This window comes from Phoxinus phoxinus, assembly GCF_949152265.1.
Source record: "Phoxinus phoxinus genome assembly, chromosome: 24".
Lineage (NCBI taxonomy): Eukaryota > Metazoa > Chordata > Actinopteri > Cypriniformes > Leuciscidae > Phoxinus > Phoxinus phoxinus.
Genome location: NC_136899.1, coordinates 10932994 through 10954941, shown reverse-complemented (window position 1 = coordinate 10954941; position 21948 = coordinate 10932994). Strand labels below are relative to the sequence as shown.

At 37.7% G+C, this 21948-nt stretch overlaps 2 protein-coding genes across 4 annotated transcripts; one reads left to right on the top strand and one right to left on the bottom strand.

The window, feature by feature from the left end:
- Nucleotides 1-356: 356 nt before the first annotated feature.
- spice1 (spindle and centriole associated protein 1) lies at nucleotides 357-21685 on the bottom strand. Of its 3 annotated transcripts, XM_079602081.1 has the most exons (21): nucleotides 21510-21685; nucleotides 20196-20332; nucleotides 19578-19615; nucleotides 16239-16853; nucleotides 7931-8044; nucleotides 7761-7808; nucleotides 7533-7679; nucleotides 6435-6537; nucleotides 6236-6354; nucleotides 6045-6127; nucleotides 5836-5939; nucleotides 5605-5724; nucleotides 4679-4947; nucleotides 4462-4593; nucleotides 4255-4378; nucleotides 4003-4116; nucleotides 3062-3408; nucleotides 1272-1455; nucleotides 1108-1189; nucleotides 878-941; nucleotides 357-756 (listed from the first exon to the last, which is right to left on the bottom strand). In XM_079602081.1, exons 5-21 carry the CDS (start codon nucleotides 8021-8023, stop codon nucleotides 703-705), a joined length of 2187 nt encoding a protein of 728 aa, XP_079458207.1. In that variant the 5' UTR covers nucleotides 8024-8044; nucleotides 16239-16853; nucleotides 19578-19615; nucleotides 20196-20332; nucleotides 21510-21685; the 3' UTR covers nucleotides 357-702. The 3 variants fall into 3 exon arrangements, with proteins under 3 accessions (XP_079458207.1, XP_079458208.1, XP_079458206.1); XM_079602082.1 differs by lacking the exons at nucleotides 16239-16853; nucleotides 19578-19615; nucleotides 20196-20332; nucleotides 21510-21685 and adding an exon at nucleotides 9774-10874; XM_079602080.1 differs by lacking the exons at nucleotides 16239-16853; nucleotides 19578-19615; nucleotides 20196-20332; nucleotides 21510-21685 and adding an exon at nucleotides 8365-8449.
- On the top strand, nucleotides 9778-17992 carry shisa2b (shisa family member 2b). Its single transcript, XM_079602083.1, has 2 exons — nucleotides 9778-10532; nucleotides 16308-17992. The coding sequence occupies exons 1-2, from the start codon at nucleotides 10229-10231 to the stop codon at nucleotides 16886-16888; spliced, it is 885 nt and encodes a 294-aa protein (XP_079458209.1). The 5' UTR covers nucleotides 9778-10228; the 3' UTR covers nucleotides 16889-17992.
- Nucleotides 21686-21948: the final 263 nt, after the last annotated feature.

Sequence of the window (21948 nt, the reverse complement as noted above, 5' to 3'; positions counted from 1 at the left end):
ATGTATTGACAGCACTCCAAATTTACTAAAAATTGAGCTCAATGTTAAAATTGACCGGAGTTCTCCTTTAAGGTATTTCTAACTGCATATAAAATCAACTCTTCCCATTGTAAGGTGGTTTATATGGTGCTATGCTACTGAAAATCAATCAATAATCAGGTAAGAAAAAATTATAGAAAACTTTAGTTTTGTTTCCATACCAGTGTTACAAACTAAAAGTTGCTTGAATATTCAATGAAATTCTGAAATGTCGATTCCTATTGGTTTTGTTACATTTTTGACCGCTTTGCTTTTTGTAATGTCCTCAAAATCAGAAAAATAATGCCTATAAAATGTGAAATACAAAACCAACAATAAAGCATTTAATTATCTAAAATTTATTGTGGCATTGTGCACTTATTTAAAAACAATAAAAACAAAGCATTAAATAAAGTTAAAAAGTCAGTCAAGATTGTCTACATGCATACTGATATTGAAAATACTTCATATAAAAAAAGACTGAAGTCATCTAGTGTTTATTTATCTATCTGATGACACAAACACCTGTTACCTTGTGCAAGTTCCTATGCATAGGCAGGCCCACAATGCATCACAGAATCTTAACGCGAGCATTACACGGGTGCAGCCAGGATGTGATTAAAACCAAACTAGGGATGTCAAATTTATTTGGAATGCTATTATGCATAGACGATATTCCTCAAGTCACTTGATATGAGATGACAAAGCAAACCACCCCTCTCTTTTAAGCTTTTCCACCTGTCAGAAATAAAAGACAAGTTTCCAAGCATGAATATATAAAATGAATAACTTGTTATTGATAGAAAACAACTACATATAGATGGTTATATGTGCATAAAAAAATATATCTCATACATACTTGATTCTCAATGCTCTGGATTTCCACACTATCTAAACTTTGTGGTGAGCCTCTTCCCGCTGACCTAAGAAACGAGCATTAGATATGTCACTTAGCTTGGTGTAAAAAGCAACACACCAATTTGGAATTTGCCTTGTAATTATACAGGTACAGTTAAACCGCTTTTCAGAGTCCAAGTTGAATACATCAAATCTTACAATCAAATCTGCTCTTTGCTTTTCATAACTCACCTTCGACTGCTTGCACTGGGTTGTGGTGAATGGCTTCTGTCAGGAAGTGTTACAAATTGCTCTGGAGTAAACCCCCTAAGAACTGTAAGACATCAATAGCCATCATATATATCTCATTTTGAAGGTTGAGGGATGATGTAAGCATAATTTAAAGACACACACACCTGTATGAGTGCTGCTGGAGTGAGGAGGTACTGGGGAAATGGCAGGGGAAACTCTGAGGGAGGTGCTCTGCTTCTGTTGTTCAATGAGTTCTAGTAGTCTAGCTCTTGCTTCGGCACTTTGACGGTTCAGCTCCTGCAGTTTTTGTTCTATCTCCATTGTTGAGGCTCTCTCTACACAAACAGACTGAACAAAAAAAGATGTCAATGTAAGAAACTACCACTTTCAAACTCACTTTGTACTATGGAAGCTCTATCCACCTCAAGAGTAATTGTGAAAAGGTTTAGAATAAAGCAATAAGCCCCAAGAAGTATTGCTTTTATAAAATGGTTACTACATATTCCTAGCAAGATTTCCTAAAATAAACACACAGCAACAACAACAACAAAAATTCTTCCAAGCAACATGGTTCTTCAGTAATGTTTTAGAATGAGGTCATATATATATATATATATATTAGTATAAATATGCAATTGTGGACATTGCGACTATTGCTCTTAATTGTGCCTTCATATCTCCACAATTATGAAAAGTAAATTGAGATAAAATGGTACAATTATGAGAAATCTTGGCAAATGTGTTTTGGTAAATTATTCAAAAGTGACAGTAAAAGGCATTTATAATGTTAAAAAAAAGATTTCAATTTCAAATAAATGCTGTTTAAACTTTAAATTCAAAGAATCCTTGATGAATTAATGCATCACTGTTTCCACAAAAATATTAAGAAGCACAAATGTTTAAAATAATAGTAACAAAGCACTTTCTGGAGCTAAATCAGCAAGTTAGAATAATTTCTAAAGGATCATGTGACACTGAAAACTGGATTCATAATGCTGGAAACAGGGCAACATTTTTTAATTCTTTAAATTGTTATACTATTTTTCAATATTACTGTCTTTACTGTATTTTTGATCAAATAAATGCACCCTTGGTGAGCATTAAGCCGCGTTTCCACCGTGGGAACTTTCCCCAGGAACTAGGAACTTTGGGCTGGTACTCGGTGTGTTTACACCGCAGGAACCAGGGTCTAAATGAAGTTCCAGGTAAATATTTCCCCCTCAGAAAGTCCCTGCTGGCGAGGTAGTACTTTTTCAAAGTTCAGGAACTTTCGGGGGTGGGACTTGTGCGCTGAACGTGCTGATTGGTTGTGTTCACGCCGCATATTGACTGGAGGACTCCACGCAGCATTCTATTTTAACCGGCATTTTTAAAAATCTATTGCGGTTCGTGGCTTCATGCATTAAGAGTTGTCTGTCTGCAAATATGGAATTTAATTATAAAAAAACACTGGACCGACGACGAGGTACAGGCTTTATTACGCGTATTTGTGTAACAGGAAATTTTCTGCGCGTTCGTCCCAGCCATCTCACGGTCAATGTCCGCAATACATCACAAACAACTGCAGCACAGTTTGAATCTCCTCCATACTTGTTATAAATGTGGCGCTCAAAACTGATTAATGTGCGTCGCAGACTGGGAGGAGCCGTCGCGCGCAGTTTATAATCTTCCCGGTACTTTAGACCGCGGTGTAAACGCAGAAAGCAACCGGTCTGGGGCAAAAAAAGTTCCTGGGAAAAAAGTTCCTGGGACAAATTGTTCCGGGTAATTTCGGTGGAAACGCGGCTTTAGAGACTTCTTTCAAAAACATTTGTAAAAATCTTATTGACCACAAACTTTTGAACAGTTGTGTCACAATTGTGAGATGTAAAGGCACAATTATGAGAAACAAAATTGAGAGATAATTAACATGAAAAAAAGACACCTTACACCAATTCCACAATATGCAACTAACCTGCTGTGTGTGCTGTGGCTCAGTAGAGGGCGACACTTGTCTAACCACAGAATTTGTTGAGGACAGCCGGTCTGCGCTGTGCTCCCTTGATACTGAAGCTCCAGTAGGAGACGGACGGTGCTGCCCCAACTGGGCCCGGATCGCTGCGTTCTGACGGGTCAGTTCGGCGATCTCCCCTAGCATGGCGTCCTGTGAGAGATCGTCCAGCAGAGTAGTGGGCCGTGGTAGGCTGGCAAAGGAGGAAGGAGAGATGGAGATGTCGAAGTCCTCAAGTGAACCCTGGCTTCCTGTAGCTGAATAGGAGCCACTGTAGGGAAGTGAGGTTGCGTGTGAATGTGGACGACACACTGGGAGAAGTAAGAAAAAATACTGGTGAGTCATACTCACATTCATGAGTCGTTAAACTTAAACTTTCAAAAAAGAGAAAAAGTGAGTGACTTCCTAAGACCCAAATACATATGGTTTTAACCTTAAAACTCTTGCTGCTTAATCATTAAAATGTCATAGTTGATAAAGTTATAGAAAGCACACCTGCACAACACGCCTGTCTTTTTCCCCCTGAAAAAAATAGTTATTTTGCTCATGCAAACCCACCACCATCATGCTAAGGTGATTGAGTGGTTTCTCAAGTCATTTTTCTTTTTCTGATTTTTTTTTTAACCTAGTAGCAAATTCATCACTAAGGAGTATTTTTCAAGGGGGTTGCTAGGGGATTCAGAATGGTTGCTAGGTGGGCACTGCTGAAATTGTTCAAATTCTTATGTATGGAACCTCTTTTCAAAGTCAAAATGGGGATTTTTGTGGGGATTCCATAATGTTAAGTTTGAACTGTAAGAATAAGTATGAACAAAAGAATAGTGATGTTTTCGTTGGTTTTAAGCCCTAAACACTAGTTGGTGTAAATTGACAGAAAGAGGGATCTTTGTGCACTTCAGACTGACCAGCGGGAGGCAGACCATCTCTTTGGCGAGGAGGAGAGAGCAGAACAGCTGCGGAGACAAAGTCCTGTTGTTGTAGATCCTTTTCAGTACAGCCAGACTCCAGATTGCTGCTTTCTATAGAACACAACATACTCCTCATAAATCACTGTTCAGATACATACTCAAGATAACCAATCCGGATCAAATAATAATCGATGGTAAGATACTTCAAAACAGTGCCTGATAGGTTGATCTACAGTTTGTGATACTTACTTTGAGCTGTGTTGTCTGTGATTTGAACTGTTGTGTGTGGTTCAGCAGAATCTGGTCTTCCCACCACCAGGACTACAGCATCTAGACGCTGCTCTAGTTCAGATATCTGCTGTTGCAGCCTCGTCTGTATGGAAGCAACAAGAAGCAATGGCATCTGAACGGACAAACCAGCAAATAATATCTGGATAATAAAGACAAATAGTTCACCTGCAGGGTGGCGCTCTCTTCCCTCAGTGTTAGTGACTCCACAGTCAGGGCGTCAATAAGAGCCCTCTGCTCCTTCACCTCTTCCTCTAGCTGCCTTCTCTCCTCTGCCTCTCTCAGAGCCTCCTCTTCTCTCTGTGTGCAAGTGATGTCAATGAGGAATTGACTCGACTGAACGATTTCAAAACAACTTTTGGATTTCTCTTGTGTGTGGCCTCACTTTTCTGATATGTCTGGCTAGACGTCCAAGTGTTGCCACTAGAGCCACAGAGAAGCCGGTGAGGCCCTGTCTCTCTTGCTGCGGTCTGGCTTCCGAGCTCATGGGCCTCTGGTGGTCTAGAGAGTCCAGCTCAGTCTCCACTTGCTCAAGCATACTCTGCAGAAGCTCCATACTGGACTGGTTTCCTGACAGAGAGCTCAACCCTGAACCATTCAGGACAGAAGTATGCCCTGAGCGCCCCCTATTGGCTTGAACTGACTTTCTCTTCACTGAAAAAACAAACAAACAAATAAACGAGGTTTATCTGGATGAAATGCAGTTATTGCCATTTAATCTAGAATGTTTAACTGTAGAATTGTATATATAATAATAACAATAATATTTAATATACCGTACATTAATATAAAACAGTTAACATAAAAGTTCATATTTAAATTAGAATATTCAAATTACGTGAATGTGTATATAGCCTATGTGTATGTTTACACACACACACACACACACACACACACACACACACACACATACACACACACAAAAGTTTGGGGTCTTTAAACATTTTTTTTTTAAGTTTCTTTCAGTGATATTGTTAATTATTACAAATCTTTAAAAAAAATTAAAATATTTTATACATTTCTATTTTGCTGATAAAATACAGAATTCATGCTCAAGAAACTTTTTTATTATAACCAATATTAAAAACAGCTGTGCTGCTTAATATTAATATTATGCAAACACTGATACATTTTTCAGAGATATATGAAATCTTTTGTATCATAAAAGTCTTTACTGTGACTTTTGAGCAATATGATGCATCCTTTCTGAATAAAATGATTAAAAACACCCCCAAACCGTTGAATGGTAGTATAGTACCGTTCAAATGATCTTATATACTTAAAAAATAGTGTCTGATAACAGTGTCCTACCTGGTTGAGAGGAAACAGGCTCTGGGTTCAGAACCTGGTTGACTAGTGAGGTAGACTGGTTTACATCAGGATGAGTCTGTCTGGCTTTTACACGCTGTACAGCCACTGTGGCATTGAGGGCTGGGCAAAAGGAGCATAGATGTTTAAAATAAAACAACAAAGATCAACATGACATCAAGGTGACATCACATCTAACCTGAAATTATATAAAGTGGCTCATGTCTTCATTACCTGCCTGATCTTCTCGGACTCCAGTATTACATGGTGTCTGGGGTAGGTCTTGCTCCGGGTGGTCTGAACCCCATGGAAAGGACTTTGATTTCTGATTTCTCTTCCTGAAAACAAGCATCAAAAGAAAAAAGAAAAAAAAAGGCACGTTAAAGACAATCAAAACAGCATTAGAAGTTGTTTATCGAGGAGATATGAACAGTCCTTCACACCTGTGCATCATAGAGCTGAGGTGCACCGAGGAATCATGGACTTCATCATGATCCTCTTCACACTCCTCCAAATCATTCAGGGCCTAGAAAATATTTTTTTAAATCAAGTACTCTAATTTTAATCGAGGAATCATAACAGCCCTAGTTTGATTACAGAGTAAAAGCTGTAGGCGGTGCTTGTGCGGCAGTACCTGCTGATCCATCATAGACTGGCTGAGTAATGACAGCTGGGTTGGAGGATCAGGTCTTCGATGAACAGGAAGCTCAGAGTCAGACTCACAGTCAGGTGCCACGGTAATGGTGGGGAAGCCTAGAACAAAAATGTATGAGCTTGTATATGTACATAATACTTGTTTGATCAGATAATGGCACATCACAAGAATGGACTACCTGTACGTCGACGGGGTGCATCACCAAACAGGTCTTTCACCACAGCCAAAGCTCTGTCTGATCGTGCAATGACATCCTGCAACTGACACTGATCTGAAAACACCTAAACAAATAGATTTTCGTAATCTTTTTGTGATCTGATATGTAAAATGGTGGAAACAAAATGTTAGTATGAGCTTTGTTTTAACCCTGACATATGAAATAATGGACAGAATTTTTTTTTTTTTAATGGATATATATAGATTTTTATAAGTTTGCATGTGTGTTTTTGTTGGGTATCATATCTGATACATCAGGCTTTTATGTGGAGTTCATACTAGAGTATGAAAAAATTTTTGTTTTATTCAGAGGCCAAACTAGAAAAAAAGTTTGGTGCAGTTGCTGATATTTACAGTATATGCCCAAAAAGTAAAATTTTATTTAACTCCATATCTCCCAATAATATGTCTTAAATGATGATAATTAAATTATTTGTTTTATGATCAAAGCTCTGTATGTTGTATTGTGGGGGAAAAACATATAATGCAATGCAACGATGATTGAGAGATTAATACAATAAACTGAGAGTAGAAATAAACATTCATCAAAAAAGCCTGATGAATAATTTTTGATACTCATGTTTTAACATGATTTTTTTGTATGGATGGATGGATAATTAAGTAAACCGAAGTTGCTTCAGTCCAGTAAGTGTTCATCTTGAATTATTACGAACAACGAACATAGGCTACAAGTTATTCTTACATTTAGTTTATAAAAATCACTAAAGATTTCCCATCAAAAAGACAACAACTTGAAGGTGGACGTTTTTACAATTATAATAAAAAGGCCTTTTAGTTTTAAACCAAAAACTGTCAATAAGACTTAGAGAAGGCATGTAGTAGATAGATTGTGTCCATGAGTTTTTTCAGTCATGTTTTCATCATTCCATCGATAACTTATAGAAATAAAAATTCAATAAGTATAGAATAGAAATCTAATAGGAATCTGCATGTAAAATATGATACAGTATATAGGGCTAAAACATGTTACATTTCTTTCCTGCTGTTGTTAGTGTAGTTATAAGATTAATTCTGCGAGCGGTCAGTGACCCATACGCACCTCTCTGATGATGTTGAGTCGGGCTCTATCAAGTCCTGGAGGGCTGGAGGGATGGTTTTTCCTCCGTCTGCGAGCGAGAGCTTTTTCTCTTAATTCCCACTGTGCCACAACTTTATTCTGAGATCTGTGCATCTCATGACGTCGGGCCTGAGAGGAGATCAATGTAAGGATAAAAGATATATTAATAAATGCATAAGAAAAACATACATGCTTTAACAGTAAACTTACCAGTTCCTCCGGTGTGGCTTTATGCAATGAAAGATCATTGACTGTGTCCTAAAAGAAAAGGAAAAGAGAGAAATTAAAAGGCACCACTTCCAAAAAAAAAGAAAGAAGAAGAAGAAGAAGAAGAAGAAGGAGGGTTTAAACGTGTAACTGGTTGCATGAAGTTTTCTCACCACCCATTCTTTCTTTGGTGCAGACACCTTCTTGGTTCGCACTGGTCTTTTACCCACACCATATAAAGGACGGTTCATTCGCACTAAAGACATCTCACAGTAACAGACAGTCACCTATTGAAACAAAACATATTATACGCCGTGTTTACCTAATGATAAAGTCTGCACTTGAACAGGAATAGTTTTCTGTATGTGCAGAACAGTGAGCGTTATGGAAATTATTGTTATTATTTAAAAAAAACCCAGTATCTTTACGAATTATGAAGCTTATCTATTCATTATTTGCCACATACATGCTAAAAATTCAAACACATCCTGGCTAACTGCTAACGTTAGCTAATCGTGCTATAATGAATTACCGACACAGGTTGGCTTGGTACTGATATACTTATTTTAACTAAAACTGACAGAAATTTAACGGACAAAGATTTTACCGTTTGTTTTCGTTGGTGTTGTAGTAACAGGATAGAGGAAGCGGGAAATCGGGACACATTTAAAAGCACCGCTACAACACAGTTTAAAATAAAAGTCCCCGTGCTCTATGGCTATAAAATAACATAGGTTAATTTTGTTTCTTAAAGACTAGAATATTTATAAATAAATAAATAAAATAAAGGTAAGGAAATACCATAAGAAGCTAAATATAGATAGGTTAAATGTTGTCTTTGTTTGATCCGTTTTAATATTTTATTACTTTCCTGAAATACTTCATATTTGTCCACCAGAGTGCGCTGTCGCCTTAAAATTCCCATTGTTTCAAATGACATATTTAGCTCTGCAAGCTTGCCACTTGTGTAGAAGTTTCGAAGAACACGGTCTTCTTGTGTTTTAATAGAAATTAAAATAAATGTTTTTTATCAGTCACATATTCTTCAAAATATATTATTTTGTGTTCAGCAGAAAAAATAAATTCATACAGGTTTGGAGCAACTTGAGGGGCAGTAAACCTATGAGAGAATTTTCATATTTGGGTGAACTACCCCGCTTTGTTCAAATGTAAAGAACATGTAATGAGCTATTAGGCTATAAATAAATATATGAATGTGCCATCCTTATTTCTCTTTATTTATGATAAAAAAGATTGCATTAGCCTACTGTTGATAATTTATCTGAGTATTATTTGTGTTAATATATTAATAAATATATTTTATTATTTCTTATATTTATTTTTCCTGTCCGTTTGCTGTATATAGCCTATACATTTTTCATTATGTCGGTTTATGCAACATGTTCGTTGTACATTACTTATTATTTGTTTTAATATATTATTATTTTCTCCCCCGTCTGCTGTTGATAGTATCCTTTTATTCACAGAAAGCGATCTTTTAGTTCTAATTGCGGGCCCTAATGGATGTGAGCCACCGGCGAGCTAAATGCATTACAATACGGCGTTTCCGTCTCTTTTGTGCTGAGGGAGATCCCCACGGGCACCGCTAAACACCCATCGCACAGAAGCCGCTCCTCAAACGCCCAGGGGCCCCCGCCAACATACAATGACACTTGTTTGCACTGTGCAACTGGCGGAGAAGCAAAAAGTCAGAGTTCTAATCTAAGGCACGGCTCTGCGCATGCGCCGGTTGACGGGTAGCAGCAGCTACCCTCTGGATGAAGGAGAGTTGTCAGTGGGTCACTCTCAGTCTATCAATTCCTCACTATGCTGTCCTGCTTGAGATATTGACAGCTGACTACGAGCAGTTGAGTGCACTCTTAAATATTATTGAGCTGGACCTCCCCAAACTTAACTGAAAACAGCATGATATGGATTAATATGGAAAAACTTCCTTGACTGGGAAGAAAAAAAGATTTCGTGAGAACACATTGAAGAATCGAGCGTATGGATTACAAGTGAAGTCAGTGCTGGTTGCTCCGTCTCTCAGGGGAAGACATTTGAGAAGTGGCGACAGGAAGATCCGTCCAGAGCGGGATTGATGCAAAGTTTGTCTGAAGTCCTGGAGGTTTCTTACAGGAATATGGGATATTCTGAATTTATGGTTTATGTGCACAAAACCCCATTGGTTATGGCTGTTATGCGTTTTCATATGTGTCGTCTCTACATTCAATCCGAAACAAAGCTACTGGAAGTCTTGTGACGGTAACAGTGGATACTTGTGTGGAGCAATTCTGCTGGATCTATTGAATTAAACTCGGAATTTCTCTGCCCAATGACATTTCCAAAGTTGTTAGTTGGGTTCCTTTTCACAGCGTCTCCTCGTTTTATTAGTTTTATTTGCCGAGTCATTAACTTAACTGGTCCTGACCAAAACCTGAAGTGTTTTCGTTGCACGGGTTTGTGACAGGATGCGGGGATGCACGGGATTCCCGATGGCCGTCACGGTGGTATTGACACTTTTGACCATCATTAACGTGAAGGCGAGTGGAGAGTACTGTCACGGCTGGCATGACTCCCAGAGCGCGTGGCGAGACGGCTTTCAGTGCCCGGAGCGCTTCGACAGCGCCGAGGCCATCATCTGCTGCGGGAAGTGCGAGCTCAGGTACTGCTGCTCCAGCACTGAAGCTCGGCTGGACCAGGGCTCGTGTGATAATGATAAACAGGCACAAGACTCCAACACTGGGAACAAGGACGACAAAAACTCTGGTGCAGGTAAGCTGAGACGACATCTGTATTGTTTTCTGGTAGAGTAACTTCCTCTGTCTGAAACAAATTAGGCAATTACTGTGTAATCGAATTGTACTCCAGCTCAGTTTAAATGGTTTAATTCAATAGCATTCAGAGCAGCAGCAGTGTGTATATCGACCCACTCGTTGTGTCCCTCAGGCGTTTTGTGAGTTAATGCTCCACTATGAGAAAGTTAGTTGGGTTGAGTTTCGTGTTCAAATGAGGTTAAAAACGCTCTGTTTGGCTGTTTATCTCCAAGAATCAATCTAAGCAGAACTGCGGTTGCACGAAGCGCTTCTTATTTAACGAGCTCCATTATTCACGAGCGAATGACTCTTATGAACAAGCCATTTTAATGAATCACTTTTGAATCAGTTGGAGCCGTTACTGAATTAATCGGACTCGACATTTCCGACTCGAAATCCCCCCCCCCCCCCCCCCATCTATATATATATATATATATATATATATATATATATAGCTATATATGTATATATATATTTTGTATATATTATTTTATATATTTATATATATATTTATTTATATATATATTTTTTTTTTAAATAGACATGAAAATGCACATTCTGAACTTAAATGGTTGTAATTTATGGCAAAAAAAGTATTGTTTTAAAGAAGACATTTGGCAGATTTTTGTAGAAGTGAAATAAATTAAGAAAGTTAAACAGAATAAAGTTATAGAAGTTTGAGTTTATGAAAATGTACAATGTTAAACATTTAATTATTAATATTTTATATAAAATACATATTTTCAAAACCTAGTGCACTCTAAAAATGCAAAAAATCAAAGCCAAAAATCTGAACAAAGTGTTTCAAATTTTAGGTTGATATCTCAAAAAATAAGCTTTCAGTAAGATTTTGTTTGGGCACAGTACCAAACTTTTTCACTAGTTGACAATACTGCCCATATAAGGGTGCCTCCATTTCCATATGTTGTTTGAGTGATCTGAACCATTATTTTTACAATTTCCATAATTTATTAAGACATCCTATTAAGTAGTATTGGAAGATTGGCGGATTTTGAAATGAATTCAACCTTTAAGAAACACAAAAAGAACACGTATGTGCATTATAGCTCGCTGCCACATCACAAATGGTGAATCTATAATTTTTTTCTTTATATTCAAAACATTTTCAGACCTTTTTTTCTAAAAGAATTGAATGGATGCTATCTTTCGAACTGAAAAACTGAGGTTTCTACCATTCTTTCATGATTTTTTATGTTCATCACTTCAAAATAAAGGTCTGAACATGCCTTAGGAGTATGAAAATATGTAAACCAAATATGTAAACTAGAGATTGTAAGCTTTCAAATGATATATAGTTTGTCAAGATTAGAATAGAATAGAATAGAATAGAATAGAATAGAATATACTTTTATTGTCCCCTGGGGGAAATTTGTTGTGGACTCAAAAGTGCTAAGTGCCATCGCTGCCGTTACAGACAATAAATACACATAGAAATAGAATAAATACACAACTACACATACACAAATATAATAGCTAAAAATGATAAAATACAGCACACAGCGTTATTGCACATACCTCAGGCCTATCTCATACAAATCATCACACAACTTAATTTAGATTTTGATTTAAAATTTTGGTGGAAACTGGTACGAAGGAGTATTTATACCGATTCAATCTAGTTTTAGGTATTCTGTACCTTCTACCAGAAGGCAGGAGCTCATCAACCTAGTTTAGGTTTAGTATAGGATATTACGGTTTTAAATATGTAATGGCTGTGGGTCCGCCGGCGGCATATATAAGGGGTTAAGATACACATTATACGTTTTATAAGTGTCCAATAAGTAGCATTATATAAAAATAAATAAAAAATGCATCGTTGAAGTCAAATCAAGAATGTTATTAGTGGATCCAGCCAAATTTATCAGTGAAGTTCACATACATGACAACAGCAAGGCCCCCTCATGTCCTGAAAAGGTTTGGGCCCCCTCAACTTGAATTCACACCTGTTGCATTATTGTCCAAATGGAGCCATACCAAATATTGGATTATTTAGAAATCATTGTTTTATTTATTTCTAATAATTTATAGCCGTTTTGTTGAAATCTGAAATTATATCATTTAGTTGATAATATTAATATACTGTTGAGGACTGTAAATGCATTTTTTGTTCCTCCTTAAAAGTAGCCTACTGAAAGAATCATTATCCGGAAGTGGATGAATAAGGAATCGGAACCAGAATCATTAACGACTCTCGCCCCTAAATATAGGGTTAAATTCCATTGCTATCCAGGTTTTGACAGCTGCAGTTAAATTGGCATCCAAATTGGCACCTAACCGTCCACTCACTCACAAATGGTAAATTGTACTGCGCGAAGTTATAAATAGGCCTAGCTAGAGTTAGCACAGTAACGCGCGCGCGATCTCCAGTCGTCCGGTTCCCCACGAGGATCAAGTTCAGACTTGACCGGATCCCCAGTGTGATGTGGTGACAGCCTCGTTCATAAAGCCAAGCCAGTGCATCATTTCCTCTGCCTTTGTGCGAGCTAAAAAACTTTGAATTCAAATGGAGTCCCTGAATTTCCCCTCAGCTGAACTAAAAATAAGTGCACACTCATTGGGGACACCGGGGCTAGTTGTCACACTATTTAGTCCAGTGAATATTTCTTAGAGTAGCTCCATTTTTATATAGGTTCGGATAATTCCATCGTTACTGACCCTAAAAATGCAACAGTTTATTGAACAAAATAACAAGGCTTGTTGTCACACTATGGGGTAAATTGTCACAATGATGAAACCTGCAACTAATGCACATTATAGATTTTCCAGATGAATTAAAACCGTAAAACAATAATAAAACAACAAAAACATTAAAACGTACAAAAATACCAAAACGTTATTTTGGCAAAAAAATATTTTAACTAATAAATTGTTCGAATTTATAACATTTAAAACAAAACACGTGACAGCTTGCGCTGAGTTGGAACATTGTCTTTGTCCTGAGAAAACTGTTCACACATAATACATAGGCCTAAATTGACAAACCCAACAGACAAAAAGAGCAGTGAAATAAAGACTTTACATTAGAAACAGGGTTTTTAGACACTTCTAATGATGCATATCTGAAAAGCAAGAGGAAATGGTGGTCTGCTATGAAGTTTGACAGAGCTTGTCTGGCAGTTGAAGGCCTGGCTCCATTTGGACAATAATGCAACAGGTGTGAATTCAAGTTAAGGGGGCCCAAACCTTTTCAGGACATGAGGGGGCCTTGCTGTTGTCCTGTGTGTGAACTTCACTGATACATTGGCTGGATCCACTAATAACATTCTTGATTTGACTTCAACGATCCTACATAGTTTTATCTTTCTCTTTTTGATTTAATGTTACTTTGAATGGATGTGCTTATCTAAATGATACAAAGAATGAAAAAAAAATTTTTTTTACATGCTTTAACAAAACTATTGAAAAAAGTCCTGGCTTGACTGTGTCACCGTCCATCTCATTAGACACCTTTTGTTACCACTAACACACTTTGGATTATAACAGGAAAAAGCGTAATGTCACTCAGGAACAATAAATCTATGGAAATAACCTGTAGTAACAGATTCTCTATTGTTTTTCCACACACATTTTATGTGTAACTGTGAATACTGAGTAAAAAAAAAAAAAGGGGGGGGGGTGTGTGTGTTCATGTTTCAACTGCCAAAAAAGCAGTGATTTTCAAAACATGCACGCAAACTCAAAGCTTGCCAAAATTCAGGTCATTTACTGAAAAATTCCACTGTTATAGTAATAACTACCAAAGCACAAAAGAGCTCCTGTAAAAATGACTCCCCTGTCATTTTTTGCTCAGCAATCATGTTTGATTTAATAATGTAGTAATAAATTGTTAAACAATGGCTGTTTTTTTAAGTTATTGCTGAAGTTGAGTAAAATCAAAAGGCAGTTTGCATGGCTATTATATATGATTCGATTCAACTCAATTTCAGAGGGTGAGAGATCCTGAGCAGATGCAATTTTGTTGTCCATTAACAAACGCTGAAAGCTTCCCCCAGGTGATCAGTTGTCTTAAGCTATAAAGCAGAGGTACCTGTTGGAAAAAGCATGCACATGGTCGGGCAGTGAGGGCAGAGAGGTCACCGCTGGTTGCAGGAGATTAGAGCAGATCAAACTGTCTTAATAAGTGTTAATGAGGGGCCCCGGACCCCTGGGGACAAATCACTGGTGCAACATCTCGTCTTTCATTTTTGCTTCTCTCTCCAAATCCCTTCATCTCACATGGGCCGGGTGAGCGGGGTGGAAACATGCGAGCGCTCTGTTCTGTGATTTAAAGATACACATGTGTGGAATATTGTGACACATCAACAAGGTTCAGCAATACTTTAGGCTTCAAACTTGCTTATTGTTATTTTTAAAGGTGTAAAAGTTACATGGAGCTCAGTCACACTACTGATATCCTAGTCTTCCCTTATGGCTGTGGAAGGACAATTGCTTTGGATGCGTAGTGGAATTCAAAACGGATATGGGCTTTCTAAAGTGACGGAAAAACGTTGCTCAAGGGCTATGCACAAACAAAACTCCCCAAAGTCCTCCAGTGTGCTACCACATCCAGCACTTTTCTCGATTTTTGTCATTTGGGAAGCCTGATACTATAACATTACATTTTCTAGTATCAATTGCAGTGAATACAGCTGGATGACCTAAATACATTATAAAAGGTTGTATTACAAGCACACATTTAAAAAAAACTTTATGAACAGTACCTCAAATCTTGGGCGGCTTGTTTTCTTTCAGATTTTTGACTGATGGATGGCAAAAAAGGGCAAACAAATTCCCAAAGAATAACACTAAGGCAGGGAGCTGAGCCATATTTGGCTTGGTTCTTTTTGGTTGGATCATTAAACATCCTCCTAGGCACTCCAGATTGCAAATGCGATAGAAATAGAAACAGCGACAATAATTTAAAATCTATACAAGCTTTGTGTGCGAGTATACATGGTTTAATCTGATATCGTCTATTTCCTTTACACTGCGATGAATATGCACGAGCCATGATGTTCGAATTACGAACAAATGTCTCTTATAAACACAAACAGGTTATGTTTTAATAAGTCAGTCATAAAAATTCCCAAGTGGTGCTCAGTGCAGAGCCAAATGACGTCTAGCACTCTATTTAGTGGAGTCCCTCACTGAACTGCGAGTCTTTTTTCACTCATGTTCTATTTGAAATGAACCGTTATGGTGAGGTGTACTTTAGTTTTGTGACACCTGAATCTGTGAGTTTACAGCAGGGGTGCCCAATCCTGCTCCTGCCGATTGACTGTCCTGCACAGTTCATCTCCAACCCTAATCAAACACCTGATTCAACCAAATAAGGTTCTCAGGATCACTTGAAAATGAAAGGCAGGTGTGTTTGATTAGGGTTGGAGATGAACTGTGCCGGACAGTCGAGCAGGATTGGGCACCCCTGTTTTACAGTATGTGACTTACCCCCGGTTCCACAAATATGATTTAAGATAGTCCCAGGCTAAAATGCATGTTTGAGATGTTTAAACTGAAAGCAACTTGCACTGACACTAAAATATGTCAGTGCCATTATTTTGTCTCAAGATGCACAACAGTAATGTTTTTTTAAAGGCACATTTATAAAAGCTACCTAAAGGGTTGGTTCTCCCCAAAAAAGAAAATTCTGTCATTAATCACTCACCCTGTCGTTCCAAACCCATTAAGTCCTTCTTTCATCTTCAGAACTAATTTTCTTGCTTCTGCCTTACAGTACCCATCTACGTGCCCTTCCTGATCGTTGGCTCGGTCTTCGTGGCTTTCGTGCTGGTGGGCTCCGTCGTTGCCGTGTGCTGTTGCCGCTGTCTACGTCCCAAACAGGAGCTTACATCAGGTGGCGGCTCAGGAGGAGGGTCCAGCAGCGCCCGTGTCCTCGAGACGATTCCCATGATGGCCAGCACGGGTACGTCGCGAGGCTCGTCCTCCCGTCAATCGAGCACGGCCACCTCCTCCAGCTCTTCGGCGCCTCCCGCCGCTCCCCGTCCTGCACCCGTCCCCATGCTACGCGCCCAGGCCTCGTGCTGCCTGCCACCAGACGCCAGCGTGTACGTGAACATGCCCACCAACTTCTCAGTGCTAAACTGCCAGCAGGCCACTCAAATTCTTCCTCACCAAGGCCAGTTCCTGCATCCTCAGTACATCGGTTTCGCCCACCCTGTTTCTCCGGGTCCAGCTTTCCTAGACCCTACTCAAGCGGGATACCGCCCATTGCAGTCTCCATACCCTCCGCCAACCAGCGTGGCTAGTGTGGCCAGTATGTCTGGGGATCAGAAATACCCTCCAATTACCATGTGAATGCCAATGGGACCATCGTAGGACATCAATTTGAATTGAAGTCACAAGAAGAACACAATGAATCAATTCAGAGCACAAAATGCCTGTTCGTTGGCATGAATACACACTTGCGCCGAGACTCTCAAACTGGTTCTGTGATATAAAGGACACAGTGCTTAATAAAAATGGCTGGAAGTGTGTGTAACGTGCCTTAAGTTACTAACGGTGCCGTTGTAAATGAAGCGTGTGTGTGTGTACATATGCAATGTATATTTGTGTTGTATAACCGTGCTAAGCCACTCTGTACGTGACTGTAGGTGTGTTGGTTTATGGGATGCAGTATGTGAATATGTGTGTGTGTAGTGCACTATATGTTGTGTGTAATGGAAATCACAGGTGCTGTAATGTGAAAAACAGTCCTGGCTCCCTATTGGATGCTTAAAATCTAATGAAGTGAACACAGGACACAGACTGTGACGCTCCACCCACTGCAACACAGACACACTCACTTACATTTTCACATATACACACTCACATTCTGCAGAACCAAAGTTTGCGTTTTCGCATTGCCAAGGAACAGAATAGAAAATATACAAAAATATAGGCCTGTGTTTGGAAAGCAATGTGCGAAGGTCAATTACGCAGTAAAAACTGTCTGCCAACTGTTCCCCTTCACTAAGTCTCTGCCTTGTGAAAGGACTGTGTATGTGTGCCACTTTTCCTCCCCTCTTTTAGCATAAGGTACACTCGAGGAGCACCAAAAGTGTTCCAGGGCATTTCATTTGAAGTGGGTCTCTTTCAGCACGCTCAATGGCAGCAGTTTAGCGCAGAAAGAAAAGTCCCAGACTCCTTCAGCAGAAGGCCATCACCCGTCTGAACTTGAAAACGCCAGCATTAGATCTCAAACTGGCAGAAAAATCATAATGAAATGAAACGCTGCGATTGAAAAAAATCACCATTTTAAGTTAGCTGGCTTGAAAAGTTGAAAGTTAAAACAATAGTTGACTCAAAAAATGCATGACTTTCTTCTGCGGAACACAAAAGAAGATGTTTAAAAGGTCTTTTTTGTTGTTTTTTGTCCGATACAATGAAAGTCCGAGTTGTTATAGTTAATAAAAAAATCTGAAATAAATTAAAATATAAATATTAAATAAAAAATTTAACTTAATAAACTTAAATGAAAATTAGATCTAGCTGAAATATAACTGATGAAATGTGGTTGTTTTGGACCCCATTGACTTTCATTATATGGACAAAAACAGTTCTTTAGAAAATCTCGTGTTCCACAGATGAAAGAAATTCATTCAGGTTTGGATTTTCTTTTTTTTGGGTGAACTATCCATTTCAATTTTGACAAGATGGTTTCTCCATGTACCTTTATAAGAAAAGTAATAAGTCTTGACAGGGAGCATGTCCTTTTTCCCCCGACTGTATATGTATCTGTGGGCAACTTGACATGCACATCAGATCTATTTTTGTGTACGATACATGTGGGTTTGTGGAACTGAATGAGTATTTGAGTGAATGTGCCTCTCTCTCTAAAAGCAGGGTGCGATGTGTCTTTTACATAAAATATATTAATAATAATAATAAATATTTTTAGAGACTGTGAAGTGTCACTGGGTTGTTTGTTAGAGATGCTGAGTGCTGCTGTCAGCGGTATGTGTGGCGTCTCAAATGAAGACGTGCAGGACCTGTTTGCAAGACTGCCATAGCTAAATTAAACCAGAGTGCTCCTGTTACACATGGACTTTAAGTGCTCAGACTTTCATCACTCTCAACACTCATGATGAAACCGAGACCAGGGGCTGCGTGCATAAATCTTTGCATAGTTTCCATGCTAAGTGTTTGCAATTACAGAAAGACAGTTAGTCAAAACCTTATGCCCATGCACTCATATTTCTTTTAAATCATTAGGATAGATATAGATACTGGAACACATGCTGAATCACCCTGGTGTGACGTCATGATTGAACAGCTATAAATTATATACTGTTCAAAAGTTTGGGGTCGCAATTATTTTTTTAATGTTGTTGAAAGAAGTCTCTTATGCTCACCAAGGCTGCATTAATTTGATCAAAAATGCAGTAAAAACTAATATTGTGAACTATTATTACAATTTAAAATGTTCAATATTTATTTAAATTATGTATTCCTGTGATGTCAAAGCTGAATTTTCAGCAATGTTACTCCAGTCTTCAGTGTCACATGATCCTTCAGAAATCAGTCTAATATGCTGATTAATTTCCTTCCAAAGTAATTGTAGTCTTGCAGTCAAAGTAAAAGTCGTTTTTGCTTGTCTCTCTGAAGGAGATACTGATAAAATAGAAAATGATGAATGACAGTAAGTTCCGCCGGCTGTCAACATACAATTAATATGAATCAAATTGGTCAGATTCTTCCAGTTGTTGAAAGATGAAGTGCTGCCAGTTCAAAAAGACATTTATAGGCTGTTAACATGTCTAACAGAGAGATGTTAACAGGCTGTGCGTTACATTTTCTACAATGATAGAAATCATCAACTTACTAGTGAAAACGGTTGTTAAAATGACAAATATTATATGTATGATGTGAGATTTTATAATAAATATCCGACCACTTATTTTACCTTTATTAAAAAAAACTTGTTTTAAACACCTTGAACAAAACTAAAAATATAGCTGCAACGTTTAAAAATGTTGTATCAAATGACAGTTGAATCAGAACTCACCCTATGTCATTGAATTGATGACATCAGACATCACAGATCTGAAAACGTAAATTGTGCCTTTATTAGTTTAATTGTGTGCATGCAAAAGTTTTAAACATAAGGCCCCAGCAGTGTAAAAACTCATCAGTTGAATTAACTTAAAAAAGTGAGAAAACCCATTGTCTTAAAATTATTAAGTAAATAATCGTAATTGAAAAAATTAAGTTGTGTGTAATTGTCACCTTCAAGTTTATTTGCTTAATAATTTAAAGGCTAACAGGTTTCCTCACTTTGTTAAGATAAGTCGATCACTTTTTAAAGTGAGGACAGTTGTGTTTAGTTAGTAATATTTGATTACATTCAACAGTACACAAATGAGAATTTGAGAGTTGAATTTAAAGAAATATTACTTGAAACTGCTAAACACAAATAGATCTTCATAGTTTAGTTGATCTTGTTAGAAAGCACAGGTGTCTTTAAACACATTTAACAGCACAACACTAGTCAAACTTTCCACCCAGAAAATGGCTGCTTACAATTATAATATACAAACAAACAAAAAACTCAATAATTGCTGTTGTTAGTAAAGTCTGTCTGTGTTATTGGCATGTTAAATGGAAACTTTAAGGTCAGACTAACGTTCGGGGAGTCCTTGGACGGAGTTGAAATGGATCCATGTGGTTCTTGCTGAGGTGGAACAGGAATGGATTCCCCATATTGGAGGCAGTGGAGCTGGACAGAGCTGGCTCTTATTCAGAGACATGGGTGTGGACTTACTAGCAATGAGGGATCATTGAACTGATTGAGGTTACAGGGGTCACACACACCCTTACAGTTTTATTAAGACTTAAACAAACTCATATTATTCTCAATAATATCTAGTCATCACTCCCATAATTAATTTTAAACATCTATTTAAGTCAGGAAGTGCCTTGCAAAAAAATTCACAGGATTTATCCTGCTAAAGCTTGCTTTGGAAATATTTAAGTTTAATATTTCAGATGTGTGCACAAAAAAAAAAGAAACTAGAAATGTGTGTATTTGATGTGCTTTTTTATACTCATAATGACAATTTGGAATGTAAAGAACAACATATTACACAAATATAGTTATTTATTTTGTTAGGAAAATACCATATACATAAAAAGAAGTGGGCTCAATGCAAACCCAATTTTTCACATTTTAAAAATGACTTTCAATTATATGTAAATCCCCCCTGTATTTTATTTATTTATTTTCTTTCATTTCCTGGCAGCTATCTAATGTGAATATGTAATAGCTGCTACCTCTAGTTCTCATGGCATTGAAAAAAAATGTTTTAGATTTATAACTTTTTTTGTTAAATCAACTTAGATAATTTATGTGGTTCAGATTGCATAGTATTTTGAGTTTATGTTGATTAAACAATTTCCTTCATTGAATTAACTCAAATTTTTAATTAAATTTTTGTTACAGAAGTTCAAATTCAATCCTCACATATATTTTCTTTCACATACACTAAATGCACTCATGTGTTTTCTTCTTCTTCAGGGGTTTAAATAAGGCAAGACTTACACATGTTGTTAAATGTGTGACTCCTCTCCTTTCTTTCCTGTCTTTAATCTTACGACAACACTCCACCTCAGCTCATTTCCTAACCTGTAACTCTGACTCAGCTCCGAAGCTCACTTCAAACAAACCCGGCCGGAGAAAGCACAAATCAAACTCCACTTATAAGCCTGTAGTGAATGTTGGCTTTCACCCTTTAAACCAGCATATAAGTGAATCAAATCACGCTAAGCTAATCTTTTAGCTCTGCGATTTTAAAACGAACCCTCTTCCTGAGCCACGTGAGCCCTTTTGACACTTTCTCACATATACTGCTATTCATGAAGTTTGGTAATCACTTAAAAACCTGAAGAATGTAGTAAATTCGATTCGAGTTAAATTATGTTATTATTAACTCAAACTCACCACTATCATTCTAAAATGTCTAGTCCAGAAAATCTTTTCCAGGCATATGCGACGTTGCGGCAGCGCGACCTATTCGATCTTCGAATCGCGTACTGACTCTTATGAATCGGTTCTTTTAGATAAGTAGATTCACAAACCAGACTCGAACTGATGAGTTAGCTAATTGAATCAGACTCAATCAGTCGACACTCACTGAATCGTGCTGTTCACTTCTCACTGAACTGAGAGTCATTTAATTTATTTAAAAGGGTTAGTTCACCCAAAAATTAAAGTTCTGTAATTTACTCACCCTCAAGTTGTTCTAAACCTGTATATAGTAGGAAACAGAATAACTATGCAAAGTCAATGTTGAACCAGAAACCAAAATTCTTCAAAATATCCTCTTTTGGGTTGAACAGAACAAAGAAACTCATACAGGTTTAAAACAACATGAGGGTGA